Genomic DNA, 19,423 nt, shown 5'->3' with positions numbered 1-19,423 from the left:
TTTGGGTTGCCCCACTCTCATTTCTTCCATTTCCTTCAAACCAGAGACTTTGTCAAATACATACCCTCATTTTCTTAATCATCCACCAGGGTCACTGCTGATTGACTCCTTGCTCACTCAGGAATCTGCTCAGAGACACTCTGTTTCCGTGATATCTAGCCTCATTGTTTCTCCTGATAGTGCTCGGATGGCTCATCCTAAGCGGACCAGGGAGGAGGAAATAGGGGTACTGATACCAGATAGTCAGTGAATCCTAATTTTTCATCCTCCATATGTTTCATGGTTTACTTCAATGTGAGTATTCTTTTTAAAGTACACTACACAAATGCTTGGCTTGCGAAAATTTATCCAACCGCCAGCGACAGTTGCAATAGATGTCAACAGTCTTCAACCAACCATACTCACATGTTTTGGTCCTGTCCAAGCCTCTCTAATTTTTGGAGCCAAATATTTGACACTCTTGCTACAGTGCTGAATGTAGAACTTGACCCCTCCTCAGCTCAATTTGGTATCCCCCCACTTAAACTGACTAATATCCCATCTATAAAGTGTAGTGTACTTTCCTTTTCAGCCCTATTACCCAGGTGTCTCAATCGACTCATAACAGCTGGCTCAGGGAAGTTTTGACTCAAATCAAACTTGAAAAAATTAGATACTCTCTTGCAGGTTCTTGCAAGACATTTAATAAGATCTGGCAACCCTTCTTAGAATATTTAGACAAAACAATTATCTATTCAGAAAGTGATTAGATGCCCCCCAGGTTGCTTACTTTCTTATTTTATGCAGGGTTATTTTTGTTGTCTTGTTAGGAAGGGAGGGGGTACAGCATAACTTAGGCTCTGTAGATATCATCACAAGTTCTGCTAGTTGTTTAGGTTGTTATTGATGTCAACGGATTTCTAGTATTGCAAATATCCCACTGCCTGTTAATCCAAGGACACCAATATGTTCTTTGTTCTGTATGTAAATAAAGAAAAAAAACAATCTTGCCTCTGCATTTTAACAAAACATGTAATATGCTAAATGAGGCAGGTTTTCACAGCATGCCCTTCTTTCCACGTCTCAATATTTATAAGCTATCTCGTGTTTGTGTGGCTCATAAAACACTGTATGCCACAGTGCGGTGCCATTATGTGTGACTGCACGCAGAGAGCAACACCTCGGAGCAATAACTGACACTGCCAGATCAATTTAGCGCAGTGCTCCCTCCGATCCCTCTGCAATCACTCCTCTCCTCCGCTGTACTTTTTTCAGCCACAATCTCAACCCTGAGACTTGGAGGAAGATTCGGCTCCCCCTTACTTTTTGGTTGTGCAGGTTTTATTAATACACTCTCTTGGGAACTGGCAAAACTCATCCGCACTTGTCTGTGTATAAATTTTTCATTGTGAGCTGCATATAATCTTAAAGCACAAATATCTAAAATCAGACAGCCTCGGGAGGATTCAGTAGTAGATGCAATCTAGTGTCGTCCATGGCTGTTCTCTATGAAATATAGATGCCCTGATACTGTTCTATTTTTACCAGCAGCACTGGATCGGTGCTGGCAGAAGAAGATCACAGTGTGACGAGGGATTGCGGGATGGCATGGGGAAAAGAAAGGGGGAGGCAGTGGGGGCACTATACATATGTCCTGTTTCTATAGCAACTGTTGGCCGGGGGCTTGAGTTTCTGACAACTGTCTTTTAACTACCTTCAAACAAGCCAGCTGTTGGACGGCGAGTGTCGTGTGATGAAGTTGCGTACGTCAGCAAGTAAAGAGCTGTTGGGAGCTAGATGAGGCTCCGCTCTGCAGGGATCGATTGAGTTTCCTTTGATACAGCATTCTCTGCTTATCAGAGACATCAGCATTGCCATCTGTGTTCAGGCTCCAGGAAGCAGCTACGCCAAACTTTTACAACTTCAAAAGAAATGGATTCTAAAATCATCATTTTACAAGGAGACGATTGTCATACTGTCTGTATATATACCTCGATGTGCTTCTTGCTTTTCCTATCTTCCTACATAGATTGTGCTTTCTGGTGTGGACTTTGCTTCACCGTAAATCATTGCCTTAGATCAGGGTTGTCAAACATGTGACCTGTGGACCAAAACCTGCCCACCAAAGAGACCAATTTGGTCAACTGGTCAATTGCAAATACACTCTGGATAGGCCGCCCGTCCATCATGGGGAAAATACAGTGAGACAAAAAAATCACTGCCCTAAAGCCAATTTAAAATTACAGATTAATCTAGCATGTATGTCTTTGCAAAAAACCAAAATAAAACATGCAGGAACAAGGAGAATATGAGCATATAGAAAGGCACCAGCTGGCCAGTAGCTTTACTGACACGAGATAACAAAATTAAGAGAATGTAAAGGTATTCCACCGAGTTTTGCTGGTCTGGCCCACTTGATATGACACCTCTGCTTAGACATTTAGCTGTCTGCCTGTAAATGTGCCAACCTATCATAGCCCCTGGCTTTGCCCCTCAATACTTGGATATTAAGCTTTCTTTCTGTCTTTTTGAGACTCATTTTTTGTTAACTTGTCTATCTCTAAATCCTGGTTCCTGAAATTTTTTTAACATACTCATAAAATCTTTCCATTATGTGGCTTCACTTCACGCTGGCAATCAACCAAAACGGTCACATGAAGGTGGTTATCAACCAACCAACTGGGTTAACCCAGGGTTCATCAATTGAGTTTTGCTCGCATAAAAGGGTTGGCCTTGGTAACATATGAACAATTGCAAACATGGCACCAGAGCAGCTCGTTTAACAATAACACACAAATATGAAGAGATTAAACACATAATACAGAGACACAACTGCTATAAAGCAGCAGTGCAAGTGTGTGTGAGAAGAAAAACAATGTAGTATAGTATTAGAAGCGCTACTTGAATGTGCGTACACTTTAAGTGCTGTGGTCAGTAAAGACCAGTTTAGCTAATTTAAGAATAAGAAGTGTCAAAGAGATTTTACACCCTGCTCTTTGAGCTGTAGTCCTGGTAAGGGTTAAGTGTCTGAAAGCAAGTGAAGAAATAATTTCTAATTCAAATGTAAGTTTTGAATTTGTACAAATTGAATACATACAAATAGATACCCCATTTTAGGGTCATATATAACAATACAATTGATGTGAAATTGTTTGGCGCAAAAAGGAAAAAGAAAAGCAAGGAATAAAATTCACTCCACACAGAGAGGTCTCCATCCCTGGAAGGAATACAATTTTTACAGATAGTTGATTAATCAGTAAATGAAGATTTCATACCGGGCATTTGCCCGGTGGGCCGATGGTGATTTTTCATTTTTATGGGCCAATGTTTTTTTTTGTTTGTTTTTTTGCAACAGTATAAACAATGAAAGGTGGTGCATTGGCCAGATGCTGGCAGATGTGTAAAAATAACTCAGTTGTTTGGTGCTGGCTATGGCGGAGCTTCCACAGAGGCCAGCAGGTGGATGAGGGAAAGGGGAGGCAGGAGGAGGAGAGACCCAAGGCGGCCGCCAGTCTGAGTGTCAGGTGAACTGAACTTCAGGTAAGAAGTTATGACCCGCAGTCTATCTGGGTCAGATATAAACCAAGTTTAGGTGTATTTTATTTTCGTTGTGCTGACTTTTTACAGTCGGTTACAATCACTCATACTGCGTACTAGCTAGCATGACAGAGTTTATATTACTGCTGGGTGGGTGCTATGATGTTACTGATAGTAAACTTTATTTTGTTCACAAGGTTAGTTAGTAGAGTTGCCAAAGGTCCCGTAAAAAACGGAATCGTCCCGTATTCAGAGAAAATATTACGTGTTTCGTATTGAGTTGAATAGGAACACAGTTTGTCCCGGACTTCAGCTAGAATGAAAAAGACACAAAGCTGGAGTTATTCTGTCTTTACGCTGCCAGCTGCCTCTTCTTCTCTCATTCTCTCCCCTCCCTCTGCTGTTGCTACTTCAATCATGAAACTGATCAATAATCAGCTGATCGGCTTTTCTCTCTTGCTTGTTTATCGCCCACTTTGCGCCAGAAAGAGGAAACCAGCGGATGTCGCGCTAAACAACAGCAGCACGTTAAAGCTTGATCAGCTGTTATTAGAATTTATTTAATATTAATTTCTAGTATCAGCTGATGTTGGAGCCACAGCTGTAAAAGCTGCTGGTCATGATATCGGTTTGGATGTCTGGTGAGAGGGAAACATGAAGATGAAACCAGGAGATGTCCTTACTGAGTCATCAGAGCTGTGATGGAGAAACAGGTTTACCTTTTAGGCGACATGAATGACTTGAAGGGAAGTTATGAACTGTTTCTGAGAGACAAATAACACCAGGATCCTTTTCTACGTAGCTGACAGCTGGTAACTGTGCAGGGGCGGGTCTAGCAAAGTTTTGCCAGGGGGCCAGGTAGGGCATTAACAGGGAGAGGGGGGCACAAAGAAATACTTTTCTTTCTTATTCACATTTAAAATGTCTAGCTTTTGTTAAATAATTTTTTTTACAACCAAAGTTTTTATCTGACATAAAATGTATAGAAATCATACGTATACCAACAAGACTGTACATCACTGTCACAACAGCATTTGTTTTCATTCAAAGGCTTTATGGCTTTTCCTATAATACCTGGTGGGCCGCTCTCTAGTCAAAGCTGATTTTTTTTTTTTTGTCCTAGTTCAGCCCTGGGCACAACACGCAGTGAATTAATCTAAGATCACATTAACATGTGTTTTAAACAAAATTTTGGGAAGAATTATTTATGCAAGATGGAGACAAAGAGATTAGGAAACTGATTTTTTTACTGATGTTTATGTCTTTAAAAAGCAACACCTATCCAAGGTGTACCTCGCTTCTCTTACTTTGATAAGTTTGATAAGCAGCTAACAAGGTATCAACTATAATGAACAACTGAGTGACAGTAATAAAAAGGTGAAGTTGTGGTTATCCTGAGCCTGAAGGAGTTTTGAATGCTTTTTAATTAGTATTATTCCCTGTGCAGTTTTTCACCCCTTTGATTGTACGCCGTGAAATAAACAAACGTACACAAACAATTGCACAGGTTACTGTCATCATCTGAGGATAATTGAAATGTGTGGCTGGCATGTTTCCTCTCCGTCCCTTCTAGCAGGGCTAATTAGGGCTCCACTGCCAGGAGAACAGTGCACACACTGAGCAGACATCTGATGGCTTTGATCCACACATACACGCCAGCTGTTGCACCAGTTCAACCACCCAACCACCTTGGAGATGCTCTGCACTTCTCTTTCTGTTGCTTTTCATTTAATTCATCTGTTACGAATTATGAAAACCATTATTTAGTGGGATGTAGCTGCATGGGGATGGATGGTTACACACAGTCACAATGAAGCTCTAATTATAGTTTTCCTTTCGGCAAGACTTTTGTTGATTATATTTGGAGGCAGTCATAGGTAGTAACAGTTAATTTCCCATGTGACAAATTCAAGCATAAACCACATAAAACAATATTAAGTCTTAAGGCACATTTGTTCAAAACTGAAATGTAAAAATAATTATAATCCTAAATTAAGCTTTTGGAAATTTTTATGTAATTGACAATGAATTTGTTGATTTGCCGCTTGTCTTCTTAAACCCCAATTGCTACTTTTTTGTCCTTGTAAACCAGGTTTTGGATGCTTTTAAGTCTTTTTATAATATTTTGACACTAACTACCATTTTTGTGTCCTTTTAAACAAGGAGAATTTTTTTAAAATTATTTGTATAAAAATATATTTTGTTACAGGTATATTTTTTGCTTTTTTAAACCAAATCTTAGATTTTTTAAAAAATATATTTTTTTCAGATCTATGAGGCTTTACTTATTTTTATATCCTGAATCTCTACAAATTGAGTTTTTTTAAAATCCAAAAACATATATATATATATTTTTTTACATCATTTTCAATGGCAAATAACTGCCCTCATCATCTTCAAAGCTAAAAACAAAATCTGTTATTTTAGATTTTCTCTTAACATCTTCCTTTGTATTTTCTCTATATTCCCCCAGCCCTTCTTTATGCCACCATTTTTGGTAACGTGACAACGATTTTTCAGCAGATGTACGCCAACACAAATCGTTATCACGAGATGCTCAACAGTGTCCGGGACTTCCTGAAGCTCTACCAAGTTCCCAAGGGCTTAAGTGAAAGAGTAATGGACTACATCGCCTCCACCTGGTCCATGTCACGGGGCATAGACACTGAAAAGGTATGTCAACATGCGCTCGCTGGCTATTTATTTTTTGTTTCTAATTAACAGATGACGTTTATTTGTTCTTGGTTGAAATGCAGAAATTTTAAATAATCTGCAAATAGCATATAGATGTTAAAAGCATAGGAACACAGGGTAAATTATATACTGTAAATAACCAGTGTTTTTGTCTGTGTGTTTTTATATATATATATATATATATATATATATATATATTATTTAGGCAAAATTTATGAGCTTGCTAAAAAGAGACACTGCTGTGGTGCTCATTCAGCCATCCTCCTGAATTAAAATGATGCTAAAACAATCTGAGTGTGTTCAAATTAAGCATTAAAATCTGGAAGCGGAGACACTGAAATAGTGCCACTCTGGTTAATCACGAGCCAAAAAGCATTCATATCACTGCATCCCATTTAAATCCACTTATTATATCATTTCACCTCCAATTAGGCTCATAACTACAATGACACAGGGATTTCATTACAGGGAACACCACCTCAGTGATTTAACTTTAATGATTCTTTTGCTCACTTATTTTGTTGTTCCTATGTTGAGGCTGAACTGCATGTATGGATCATCTATTTGTCTAGCTGAAGGCCACACTAAAGGGTCTAAAAATGGCACATAATCCCTTTCTGCTTGACATTCATCTTCAAAGAGATGTGTTTTAAAGGCAGAACCCTGCAATGGCCTGGCATCCTGTTGATTAGCTGTACTTGGAATGACATGCTGCCACTCAGTGACACTCAGCAGAGAGGTGGCTGGACTCTGCTGGTAGCAGCTTCCATGTTGCCCACATGTGAAACCTGACATATTTAGTGCCATTCGACAGATAAGTTGACCCCTAGTGCAGAAATTAGCTGGACACATATATTGTCTGTTTTATCGCACATCATTAAGAAGGGCCTGCATAATATTTGCTATGGATTTCACATTTAACAATAAGCTAATAAAAGGTTTATTTAAATGTATAACTTACTTTATATGTACTTTACTTTGTGTATATATATATATATATATGTATATATATATATATATATATATATATATATATATATATATATATATATATATATATATATATATATATATATGTATATATGTGTGTGTGTGTGTGTGTATATATATATATATATGTATATATATATATATATATATATGTATATATATATATATATATATATATATATATGTATATATGTGTGTGTGTGTGTGTGTTTATTTCTCTTTATGAATATGAAAAAGCTTCAGTCTTAAGGTACTTTACTTTTTTCAACTCCCATGAAATCTGCTGCACAGATATAAGACATCTGTTTATATACAGTTAACCACTGACCACCATTATAGATGGGTACATCTGTTTCTGATTTTAGTGTGTGCAATCTGTCTACATGAAAAACAGTTTGCTCATTAATGGATATTGAACAATTGCAGAATAGTTTAAAAATTCACATTTTAGTGGACTCAATTAAAACATATATGTATAGTATAATAAATACTCTGGTTTTTGCTGGAAGAAAATCGACAAAAATACCAGCCCACCTACACATTACATCTGCAAGAGCTGCTCAGCCATGGAAACCTGTGCCCTGAGGCTCCTGCTGCACAGTTTTGAGCAGTTCAGTTTTATTTATATTGCACCAAATCCTAACAGTCATCTCAAGGTGCTTTATACTGTAAGGTAAAGGCCCTAAAATAATACAGAGAATATACAAATAATCACACAAGCCCCCACGAGCAAGCACTTGGCAACAGTGGGAAGGTAAAAACTCCCTTTTAACAGGAAGAAACCTCCAGTAGAACCAGGCTGAGAGCAAGGGCTGCCTGCTGACATAACTGATGAATTATAACTGATGATTAAATGGTGTGAAAATGCATAGGGAGGGAAAAGTCGAATCTTAGAGGTAGAAAGGGTGTCTGTTTTGTGAATCCAAACTGGGAGCTGGTTCCATCAAAGACTGGCCCTGAAAGCTGAAGGCTCCGCCTCCCATTCTACATTTAAACACTGTATGAGCCATAAGTAAACCAACAGTCTGATGCTGAAGTGATAGAGTACTATGAGGTCTTTAAGATAAGATGTGGTCTGATTATTCAAGACCTAGTATGTGAAGGGAAGGGTTTTAAAATTCTGGATTTAGACGGGTAGCGAATGAAGAGAAGTCACAGTTCTTTTATCTAGTTTGATAAAAGTTTGACTACCACAATTTTGTAAAAAAGGAGGATAATAGGTGCTTTTCTGTCCACATCTGTTAACAAGGTAAAGCAACATGGGAAATTATCCTTTATATAATTTTAGTTATGCAGTCGCCACCTACTCTGTCAGGACCAAATGAATCACTGCCTCATATATAAGCCCACATGTAACAACCTTAATCACTTACTGATGATTAATGGTTTCAAATACCCTTTATGCATCAAGCCAGATAAACACCTGTATGTACGTCACACTAGTGAAATGAGGCAAGCTGTGACGGTGGTCTGTGTAATGTGCATTATAAGGTATTTTCTTTTATTTGTTTCCAGGTGCTACAGATTTGTCCGAAGGACATGAGAGCTGATATTTGTGTTCACCTCAATCGCAAAGTTTTTAAAGAGCATCCGGCTTTCCGACTGGCCAGTGATGGGTGTCTCCGAGCACTGGCCATGGAGTTTCAGACTATCCACTGCGCCCCTGGCGACCTGATCTATCACGCTGGTGAAAGTGTGGACAGCCTCTGTTTTGTGGTGTCAGGGTCACTGGAGGTCATTCAGGATGATGAGGTTGTTGCCATTTTAGGTGAGTAAAGCTCCTTTGTTTTACTTTAAAGAGAACTATGTGTAATTCCTAATTTTTACATTAGATTTGAATTGATCTTATTTTATTTTTTAAAATAAAATAAATGTCAGGTACTTATTTTTCATTACATTCTAAATTAACCAGATAACAGGAAATTGACCTAATTTTTAACCTTCTCTCTAATGTCCCTCATAGCTGTTTTGGGCTTTTTTTTCACTGCTCATACCGAGGCTGCTGCCTTGTGGCTAGCTCTGCACTCTAGCTAGCTTCAAATTTATCTACTTTTTCTTTATTAGCTTCATCAAACTAGGCATGTTTAGCTGGGTAAAGGTGACTCAAGTGTATCATTAGATTTGTTGTTACAAAGTAATCATGGTGATTCACCCATGGTTTACTTTGTCAAATGTTTTGTCTTTCTTTTCTCACTAATGCCTACAGCCACAAGCTAATGACATGTTCGAGTATGGCTGTGAGTGCCTGAGTGATTATTTGTCTTCACCATTGTGCACGTGTTGCGCATGCATGAAACAGACTGGCTCATAATTGGAAAAATGTGACTGACCAGCCGGTCACCGCTCCAGGCCGAGCATGCTGAAATTTCATTCTCTGATGAACTGATCAGTGCATTTCTACAAAAATAAAAACGTAGAAATTAGTAAAAAGTAATCTACCTCTAAAGAAACCTCATTCTATAATAATGGTAAATTTGCATCATGCTGAAAATATACAACATGTATAGTATAAATTTTCAGGCCATTTGAAGAAATATACTACTACTACATGCTTGATGAGGAAATTTGCATTTCCTCCATTGGAGAAGCATTATACCTCTTCATTTCCCCAGCTGTCGAAGGACCTGCTGCTGATCTCCTCGGTTGTTTCACAATATAAAGTTTTAGATTACTTAAACTGTGTGACTCAGATGCATTGACAATAGTGTCTCTAATCTGAATGTATTGTCTTGGAGGCACTTCAACACCAAAACACTGGTTGATAGCATAAAGGCTTTTAAGTCTAAGTGGCCTCTAGCTCTCTCTGAACATCATAGCAAGAAAATAATTTTGTTCGAGGACTTACTTAAATCCTCCCTTTTCTTTTTTGCCTAGCAGCACTTTGCAAACTGTCCCTGTCTGCAGTGTCAGCTGAGCTGTTTGGGGATCATTTTCTGCTGAGTGATGGATTCAGGATTTGGACGAGAATTTGTTTGTCAGTCCTCTCAGCAACAGTAAAGTCTGGTATTTTCAGTTTTATCTGAATCACATTAAGCCAGCTCACCTACTTTGGGCGCATATTGTAATAATCTCTAGTACATCAAATTTACTGCATTTTATTGGCTGTCCCCTTAAATATTGTCTGAGATCAATTAAAGATTTTAGCATTTTAAACAGTTGGAATGATAAAGATTTGCGGTGCTGTGAACAAACATTTTTTAAACTTCAGTTTTGCCTGTACGAATTCATCTGCGTGAACTCCAAGGGTATAAGTGAATTAAAATTTAAAAAAAGTTGTCGCCTCCCAGCTTCACTTACACCTCAATAGCCATAATCTCTATGAACAATTTCAATCTGGCTTTGTTAAGGATTACCAATGACCTTCTGATGGCAGCTGATTCTGGTCTCCTATCCATCCTCATCCTTCTTGATCTTAGTGCGGCGTTTGATACCATTTCTCACAATATTCTCCTGAACCGGTTAACATCCATTGGCATTAGTCATACCCCCCTTACCCAGTTCACCTCCTATCTCTCAGACCGCACTCAGTTTATCCAATTTAAATCCCATTCTTCAACTCTCCATCCTGTTTCTGCTGGTGTGCCCCAGGGTTCAGTATTAGGGCCTCTTTTATTCATTATTTACATGCTCCCTCTCGGTCATATATTCTGAAAATATAATATAAATTTTCACTGTTATGCCGATGACACCCAGCTCTACATTTCTTCTAAACCCAATTCATCCCTCCCACCTACCTCCCTCTCAAATTGTCTCCTCCAATTTTCTTAAACTAAACAGTAATAAAACAGAAGTTTTACTTGTTGGTACACCATCTATCTTATCCAAATCCCACAGTTTTTCCATTAACATTGAACGTTCTCCCACCCTTCCCTCCGCTCAGGTTAAGAGTTTGGGTGTCATACTTGATAATACTCGCTCATTCCAGCCCCACATTAATTACGTAACCCGGTCTGCTTACTTCCCCTTACGTAATATTAACCGACTCCGCCCCTTCCTTACTCCCCATGCTGCTGCCATCCTTGTCCATAGTCTTATTACGTCCCGCATTGATTACTGCAATTCCCTCTTATTTGGTCTCCCTAAAAGGTCCCTTCATAAACTCCAACTTCTTCAAAATTCCGCAGCTCGGGTCATAACTCATACTCCGTCAAGAGCTCATATTACGCCAGTTCTTCAGCAGCTTCACTGGTTGCCCATAGAATCCAGGATAAACTTTAAAATCTTACTTCTCACATACAAGTGTATCCATAAATCTGCTCCTTCCTATTTGTGTGACCTGCTCCATATCACCACTGTCTCCCGCCCTCTCCGATCATCATCTGCTATTCATCTTACTGTTCCATCCGCACGTCTTACCACTATGGGGAACAGAGCCTTCAGTCACTCTGCTTCTCGGCTCTGGAACTCTCTTCCTCCAGCCATAAGAAATATAGACTCTCTTCCCGCATTTAAGTCACAGCTCAAGACACATCTGTTCAAACTGGCGTATTCGCTTTAGTGCTGATTTTACCTGTTGTCAAGTTCTGCTTTGCAATTTTAACTTATTTTATGTATTTTATGACTATTGCTTCTTTTATTAATTTTGTTCTTTTGTAAGTTGACCTTGGGTTTTTGAAAGGCGCCCTCAAATAAAATGTACTATTATTATTATCATTATTATTATTATTATTATTATTATTATAAAATTAGTGTAAAAACATATTCTACATACCTGAAAAATCACCTAAAAGTATATTATTTAGTGTAAAACTGCCTAGAATAAGCTTTTGTGGTTAATAAGTGTCTTGGGATTTACTCTCAATTCTTTTGTTCAAATTTGTCAATCTAACCAGTCTGTGGTGTCTGTGAAACTATGTTCAGTGCTGTATTCATTTAAGTCAAATGAAAATAGTTGAAACTAACCTAACTGAAAATAAGCATTTTAAAATAAATAATAATTAAAAGTATTATAACTCAGGACTGAACAGAAAATCACAACGCAACACTTGCGATCTTTTGGCCTTCAAAGGTTACAATCAATACCTGTGCCACAGGTTCATTTCAAGCAAACATGTAATATGGTTGCCTGGATTGATTTTTCACTGATTTATTGAAAAGGCAATGAAACTGAACAACATAACGGACGAAATAAACCAATATTATTTTTAAATACCTAGTTAGCTTCCATTATTTCTTAGGATTTTATTATGAGCTAATTTGAAAAAGCTTTAGTTATAATTGCATCTTTCACAATCTGTAGCCAATGACGCAACAGTCAGAAGATAATAACTATCTAACAAATGGCTATGTTGAGCAATTTATAATAAACCCGTAAAGAAATATTACCTGAATCTGCACATGATTAGCAGTGCATCTACAACTTTATTGGTTGGCTTTACACCAGCTCAACTAACTTGTGACTATAGTAGAGACTTTTCTGGAGATTTAGCTCTTTAAGACCTACATACTTCACTTAGGAGTTAGTAGAAACAAAAAAACAGGTTAAAAAGTTCACACTTGCTCATAAGGGATTGCTGGATTGTTTGAATTCTCTCTATAATGTTATAATAATTCATATTAAGCATACTGGGATAAATAACGGTGAGCATAATGGAAAACCTGAGGGGTTGGTAGAAATCAAAGGCGGTGCTAAAAGGGGGTAAATATCATTACATCTGCAGTCTGCTTGCTCATAAGTGATTTATTAGCGAACACACTATTACAAAGGCCACTAATTTTCTAAAGTATTTTTTCCCACAGTGGTTATGATAGATGTATTGACCTGAGACCTGTGCCAGCAAATGAGGCCATACTTGACCAGATTAAAGTAAGCACAGTATCAGCATCTGTAATGACTACGCCATCTAAGCCTAATGAATATTGATAAGGACCTACTCCTAACTACTGGGATACTTCCCATGTTAGTGACCCTAGTTTGTCTTCCAATGCATCTAGATTTGATCTTATTTTAAAAAATGAAGTAGAAAACGGTTCACAGCAGAATGTTTTGTTGTTAAAACATCATCATTTAACGTGCTTTGAGTAATTTAATGAATAACGGATGCCATGCTCTGGTAGGAAATGTTACAGTGCCTTGGCTGGTTTCTGTCAATATCCTTCTATTGTTTTCTCTTGGCATAAATCAATATACTGTCAACATGAAACCAATGAACCGGAAGGCAACTATAGTGATGAATAAATAGCTTCTTTGTATTGAATTCCTTATGAGACTAATAACAATGTAAAAAGACCCGGCATGTAAAGTAAATCAGCAAACAAGACAGGGCATCTGGTTTAATGTTATATACCTATGTGGTATGTGACTTTTGTTGCCATGATGCCAGGTCTCTCTTGGAAATGAGATTTTTAATCTCAATGAGATTTTTTACCTGGATAAATAAAGGATTAATAAAAAATAATCAGCTACTGCTATTTTTACCACTGTACCACATACTGCTTTATACAGGGAGTGCAGAATTATTAGGCAAGTTGTATTTTTGAGGAATAATTTTATTATTGAACAACAACCATGTTCTCAATGAACCCAAAAAACTCATTAATATCAAAGCTGAATGTTTTTGGAAGTAGTTTTTAGTTTGTTTTTAGTTTTAGCTATTTTAGGGGGATATCTGTGTGTGCAGGTGACTATTACTGTGCATAATTATTAGGCAACTTAACAAAAAACAAATATATACACATTTCAATCATTTATTTTTACCAGTGAAACCAATATAACATCTCCACATTCAAAAACAAAACAAAAACAAATCAGCGACCAATATAGCCACCTTTCTTTGCAAGGACACTCAAAAGCCTGCCATCCATGGATTCTGTCAGTGTTTTGATCTGTTCACCATCAACATTGCGTGCAGCAGCAACCACAGCCTCCCAGACACTGTTCAGAGAGGTGTACTGTTTTCCCTCCTTGTAAATCTCACATTTGATGATGGACCACAGGTTCTCAATGGGGTTCAGATCAGGTGAACAAGGAGGCCATGTCATTAGTTTTTCTTCTTTTATACCCTTTCTTGCCAGCCACGCTGTGGAGTACTTGGACGCGTGTGATGGAGCATTGTCCTGCATGAAAATCATGTTTTTCTTGAAGGATGCAGACTTCTTCCTGTACCACTGCTTGAAGAAGGTGTCTTCCAGAAACTGGCAGTAGGACTGGGAGTTGAGCTTGACTCCATCCTCAACCCGAAAAGGCCCCACAAGCTCATCTTTGATGATACCAGCCCAAACCAGTACTCCACCTCCACCTTGCTGGCGTCTGAGTCGGACTGGAGCTCTCTGCCCTTTACCAATCCAGCCACGGGCCCATCCATCTGGCCCATCAAGACTCACTCTCATTTCATCAGTCCATAAAACCTTAGAAAAACCAGTCTTGAGATATTTCTTGGCCCAGTCTTGACGTTTCAGCTTGTGTGTCTTGTTCAGTGGTGGTCGTCTTTCAGCCTTTCTTACCTTGGCCATGTCTCTGAGTATTGCACACCTTGTGCTTTTGGGCACTCCAGTGATGTTGCAGCTCTATATGGCCAAACTGGTGGCAAGTGGCATCTTGGCAACTGCACGCTTGACTTTTCTCAGTTCATGGGCAGTTATTTTGCACCTTGGTTTTTCCACACGCTTCTTGTGACCCTGTTGACTATTTTGAATGAAACGCTTGATTGTTCGATGATCACGCTTCAGAAGCTTTGCAATTTTGAGACTGCTGCATCCCTCTGCAAGATATCTCACTATTTTTGACTTTTCTGAGCCTGTCAAGTCCTTCTTTTGACCCATTTTGCCAAAGGAAAGGAATTTGCCTAATAATTATGCACACCTGATATAGGGTGTTGATGTCATTAGACCACACCCCTTCTCATTACAGAGATGCACATCACCTAATATGCTTAATTGGTAGTAGGCTTTCGAGCCTATACAGCTTGGAGTAAGACAACATGCATGAAGAGGATGATGTGGACAAAATACTCATTTGCCTAATAATTCTGCACTCCCTGTATTAATGCTTTTGCCACATATAAGGTTTATTTTCATCCACTGCGTGTGTTTCGTCATGTCATCATGTGAAGAAATAACAAGGTGTTTTAAGTCAAGACATCTAAAAAAAAAGAAAAAAAAGTTCATGATAAGCTGTTGATTATACTGAGTCATAGTACTCCTTTGTTCAGGGTAGTTTATGGTAATACTGGGCTTCTCAAACTGAAAAAAAGTGCTGTGCATGAGTCACAAATGACAGACCTTATAAATTACTGAGTTGGTCTAATGAGCTTTAGATTATGAAGGTAATTTAACACTCTTTATAAAGGTTTGAAAGCTATATTTCTTATATGTATTAATAGTTAATACATCAGTTGTAAGCCATTACCTCGAACAGCAGAAAATCCTCATCTAGCTTTGTCTTCAGTTTTAAATATACATAAAAGTCTCCTCAAAAGAACAAAGGGATTTAGTTCCAGCTGTTCAGCAGCATCTGTCATGCTGGAGGGGGACTTTCCAAGACCTCCCAACCCAAAATGTGTTCTTGACTCATAAATGATCCACATTCCATAACTGTATTATTTATAACCAACCTAAAACAAGTAACTGCTGCTTTCATTCAATATATAGAGGGACTTTTCACAAGTAAAAGACTCACCGTCCACTTTATTTGGTTTCTACTGGATCTGGATGGACGTGGTCAGTAACAATACTTAGGCAGTCTGTGGTGCTCAAACAATGCTCAAACAGTCCTCTTGTGTGCCAAAAAATATCCCCCAAATTATTACACCTCTACTGGCAGCCTGAACTCAAGGCAGGACAGTCCTGCTTTTATGTTGCTTACGTGAAAATCTGACCCTGCCATCCAAACGTCAGATCAGAAAGCTCTGCTATGCTACTTTCTTAAGTAACCCTATAGATGGCTGTGTGGAAAAATCGGTTTGTGAAATACTTTGACCTACTTAGATCTGAGATCTAGCACCAACAACTATACCCAGTTGAAATCACCTTTCTTCTCTATTCTGATGCTCGGTTTGAACTTCAGAACTTTGAATGCCTAAATGTACTTTACAGTTTCTGCCATGGGATTAGCTGATTTGAAATTTGCATTAACAAGCATTTGAACAGGTGTACCTTACAAAGTGTCCATTTAGTGTAAACCTGTGTGTAGCACTTAATACTGTGTGTTAAATTACAGGTACTGAGATTTTCACTAATCAACGATAACTGATATATAAAAACATTATTAAAGCTGTTTTTGCAAGCCTGTTTTTGTCTCTTACTGTTTTCTTTTACCTGGAAGATCAGATCTTGTTGCTGAACTAACATGGAACTAAAATTGTGCGCTCTCTCATGCAGGAAAGGGAGACGTATTTGGGGACGTTTTCTGGAAAGAGGTGACTCTGGCTCAGTCCTGCGCCAATGTGCGAGCTCTGACCTACTGCGACCTCCACGTTATTAAACGCGACGCTCTGCAGAAGGTGCTGGAGTTCTACACGGCATTTTCCAACCACTTCTCTCGAAACCTGCTGCTCACTTATAACCTGCGTAAGAGGGTGAGTGACTGTTCAGATGCCAGATACAGTTGACTGCATTTTCATTTAGGATTTACACAGAAGTTTTCATCTGCAAAGACTTCAGCCTTGTGCACAGTGGTACATGAAAAAAAAAATATATTAACAAAATAAAACAAACATTTTAGAATATATTTACAAATTCCAATAAGATTTTTCTGCAAAGATCTGTAAAGATAGTGTTGATATTACCAGTACCAGACAGTAAGCAGTAAGTAAAGCAAAAGCTGAAGATTGCAACCTTTAAGAAGAGAGGTTTTTTTGCAATCCAAGTTGAGATTGCATTAAATTCAACAAGATGAAAGCCTGGAGGATTTATTAAATCAATCAATCAATTAATCAATATTGAACCTATATATGTTTAGTCATGTCAATACATTTCACAGCAGAAGACAGCCTGCCTTTCATGATCTGGAGCTGCTTTAACTTGCCTTATGTGAACCATACTGACAATCACAAGTGTTCACACACATCAATTCTTGTTAAATAGGTGCCAGAAACTCCCACTCTGGGAAAAGGTAACCACAGAAAACCTTATATTCAGTCTAAAGGACATGTGCACCTACTGCCTTCAGTCACACAGCACTGCATAGAAAAACAGAGCTCCATTAAACAACCACTATATACTAAAGCCGCTCTCACATCCTTCATTCAGAAATGAACAGCTGTGATCAACAATAGCGTAAGAGTAGCTACCAATCACTGCTTCATTCTTAATGAGGTTAGCCTGCCCGGGAGAGTGCAAGTGAGATTGGATTGCTTGCATTTGAAGAGGCAATCTCATCTTCTGCATTAAAGTTACTATTCACCAGGGTCCCACGTCCTGAATGTATGCAGCAGGGAAATCCCGATATGGGTTGACTAAAGGAGCCTAATGTTGCCTTCAAATGGAGCTGCTCAGATTGTGTTTTTGACTGAGTGATCCAGCAGAGCAGACAATGTGCATTTAAGCGGTCTAAGTTGTGAAAACTTTATTGCTACAAGACAGAGAAGGAAGCTGATGCTGTCTTACCATTTCAAATGTGATGAGTGACTTTCTGCGTGTTGCAAATAAAATGCCCAGACTTTCTGAGTTAAAACTGCCACATAAGCTATTTTAATCAGATACTTTCCATTTGAAAGTATTTAGTGCAGCAGAAGAATATTGTTAGAGCTCATTGTTGCTTCTAAATATGTTAGAAACTGGGGTGATTAGCCTGTAAGTGGACAATAGGTGGTAAAATTGCAGGTAGCGATGCAAGGCAGCAGTGGCATTGACATGTCAGAGGGAGAGAGAGAGATAGATTTATTTAATTTATCTCTCCCTAGAGAGATAGATTTGCAGATTAAATAAATGACCAAATTGGGAGGATGTTTTTGTTACAGCGTGAGGACAGTAAAGAATTAACCAGCACAGCTTCAGATGAGTTCCCTGCACTAGCTTTACTAGACTAGATTCTTCAGTTAAATACAGCTATATATATATATATATATATATATATAAACCCTGATAAACAATCATTAGGTAAAACGTAATGTCTCAAAGACATTACATTCATGCAAATTAACTGCATGTAGTCAAATGTTTGTACATGTTGGAGGTATTTTCCCCCTTTGTTGTGTTACATATAGAACACTTTTCTTAAGAGTAATGCAGTACTCTGCTTAATTACTCCCAGGACAAAGTAAATCGTTATTCTACTCGTTATATTGCTTTCTTTTTACTATGTAAAATGGCCTGAAACACACGGTCTTGTAATTACCATTTAACACCATTTAACAATGTAAACCTATATGCTACAGCCCCACACACATAACACAAATCCCTGAGGACACACCTATGATCTTTCTCTCAATATTTATATATGAACATAAAGCCAACACCAAACATAAAGCAAGGATAAAAACCTGCAACAAAGAGACACTAAACTAATCGCCATAGTAATTCTACTGTAGAAACATGAACAGATAGAAATGAAAGCTGCAGACTGACTGCTCATCAGGTTGTGGCTGGCTCAGCTTTTCACTCTGGGTTCTTGGCTAGCTTAGCCTTAGCGTGGTGTCTGTGCAGATGCTTGCAAATAGCTGAAGTTGTGTTAGCAACATCATGCAGCTGTTTTTGCCCTGGATGCAGTTTGCACTTTATTATTGTATTCTTATCCTTGTGTGCAATAAAAATAAAAGAACTGTCCGTACCCACACCCACACATTGAATGTTAGAGTGTGACGTTGATGAAGGTTAATAAAGTATTCCTGAACATGTGAATACAGAATGTGTATTTGTGTTTTTTAATTATTACTTTTAATTAATATTAATCCCTAATTAATGAGACAAGTGAATTACTGGATTGGGAGACTGGGATTGGGACATTTTAAAGCACAGAAATAAAGATACAAAGCTAAAAACTGAAAATACAAAATGCCTAAAAATATAGTTGTCCATTAGCATCATCTGGGTGGTAAACTGACAGTGTGCCTTCACGCGCTGAAGCCAGAGGCTTGATATGAACTTTCCCTGTACGCCATGGGAATTAGCCTTTTTAAAGTGACATTTGCAAAGAACACACATTTTGACATATTGGCAATCTTTCACACACAAATTCTACAATCAATAAGAGAGATGGTGAAAATGATGTTGATCTGCTTTTGTACTACTTCAGGAGACTAAACTGACATGGGTGTGAGAGTGGTTTGGGTATAATTTTGCTTGT

The 19,423-nt window shown here is 38.2% G+C and overlaps 1 protein-coding gene across 4 annotated transcripts in view; it reads left to right on the top strand.

Annotated features, from left to right (window-relative positions):
- kcnh1a (potassium voltage-gated channel, subfamily H (eag-related), member 1a) overlaps positions 1-19,423 on the top strand; it is a 59,864-nt gene that overhangs the window by 33,052 nt on the left and 7,389 nt on the right. For all 4 annotated transcript variants that reach the window (XM_084949543.1, XM_084949544.1, XM_084949545.1 and 1 more), the window contains 3 exons: positions 5,990-6,189; positions 8,716-8,968; positions 16,519-16,715. In XM_084949543.1, coding sequence (XP_084805669.1) covers positions 5,990-6,189; positions 8,716-8,968; positions 16,519-16,715 — 650 coding nt within the window. The remainder of the gene's footprint in view (positions 1-5,989; positions 6,190-8,715; positions 8,969-16,518; positions 16,716-19,423) is intronic.

This window comes from Perissodus microlepis, chromosome 13, assembly GCF_051167445.1.
Source record: "Perissodus microlepis isolate ML-2025 ecotype Zambia chromosome 13, ASM5116744v1, whole genome shotgun sequence".
Classification (NCBI taxonomy): domain Eukaryota; kingdom Metazoa; phylum Chordata; class Actinopteri; order Cichliformes; family Cichlidae; genus Perissodus; species Perissodus microlepis.
Note: the sequence above shows the minus strand (reverse complement) of the source record. Positions and strands in the feature narration are given on the sequence as shown.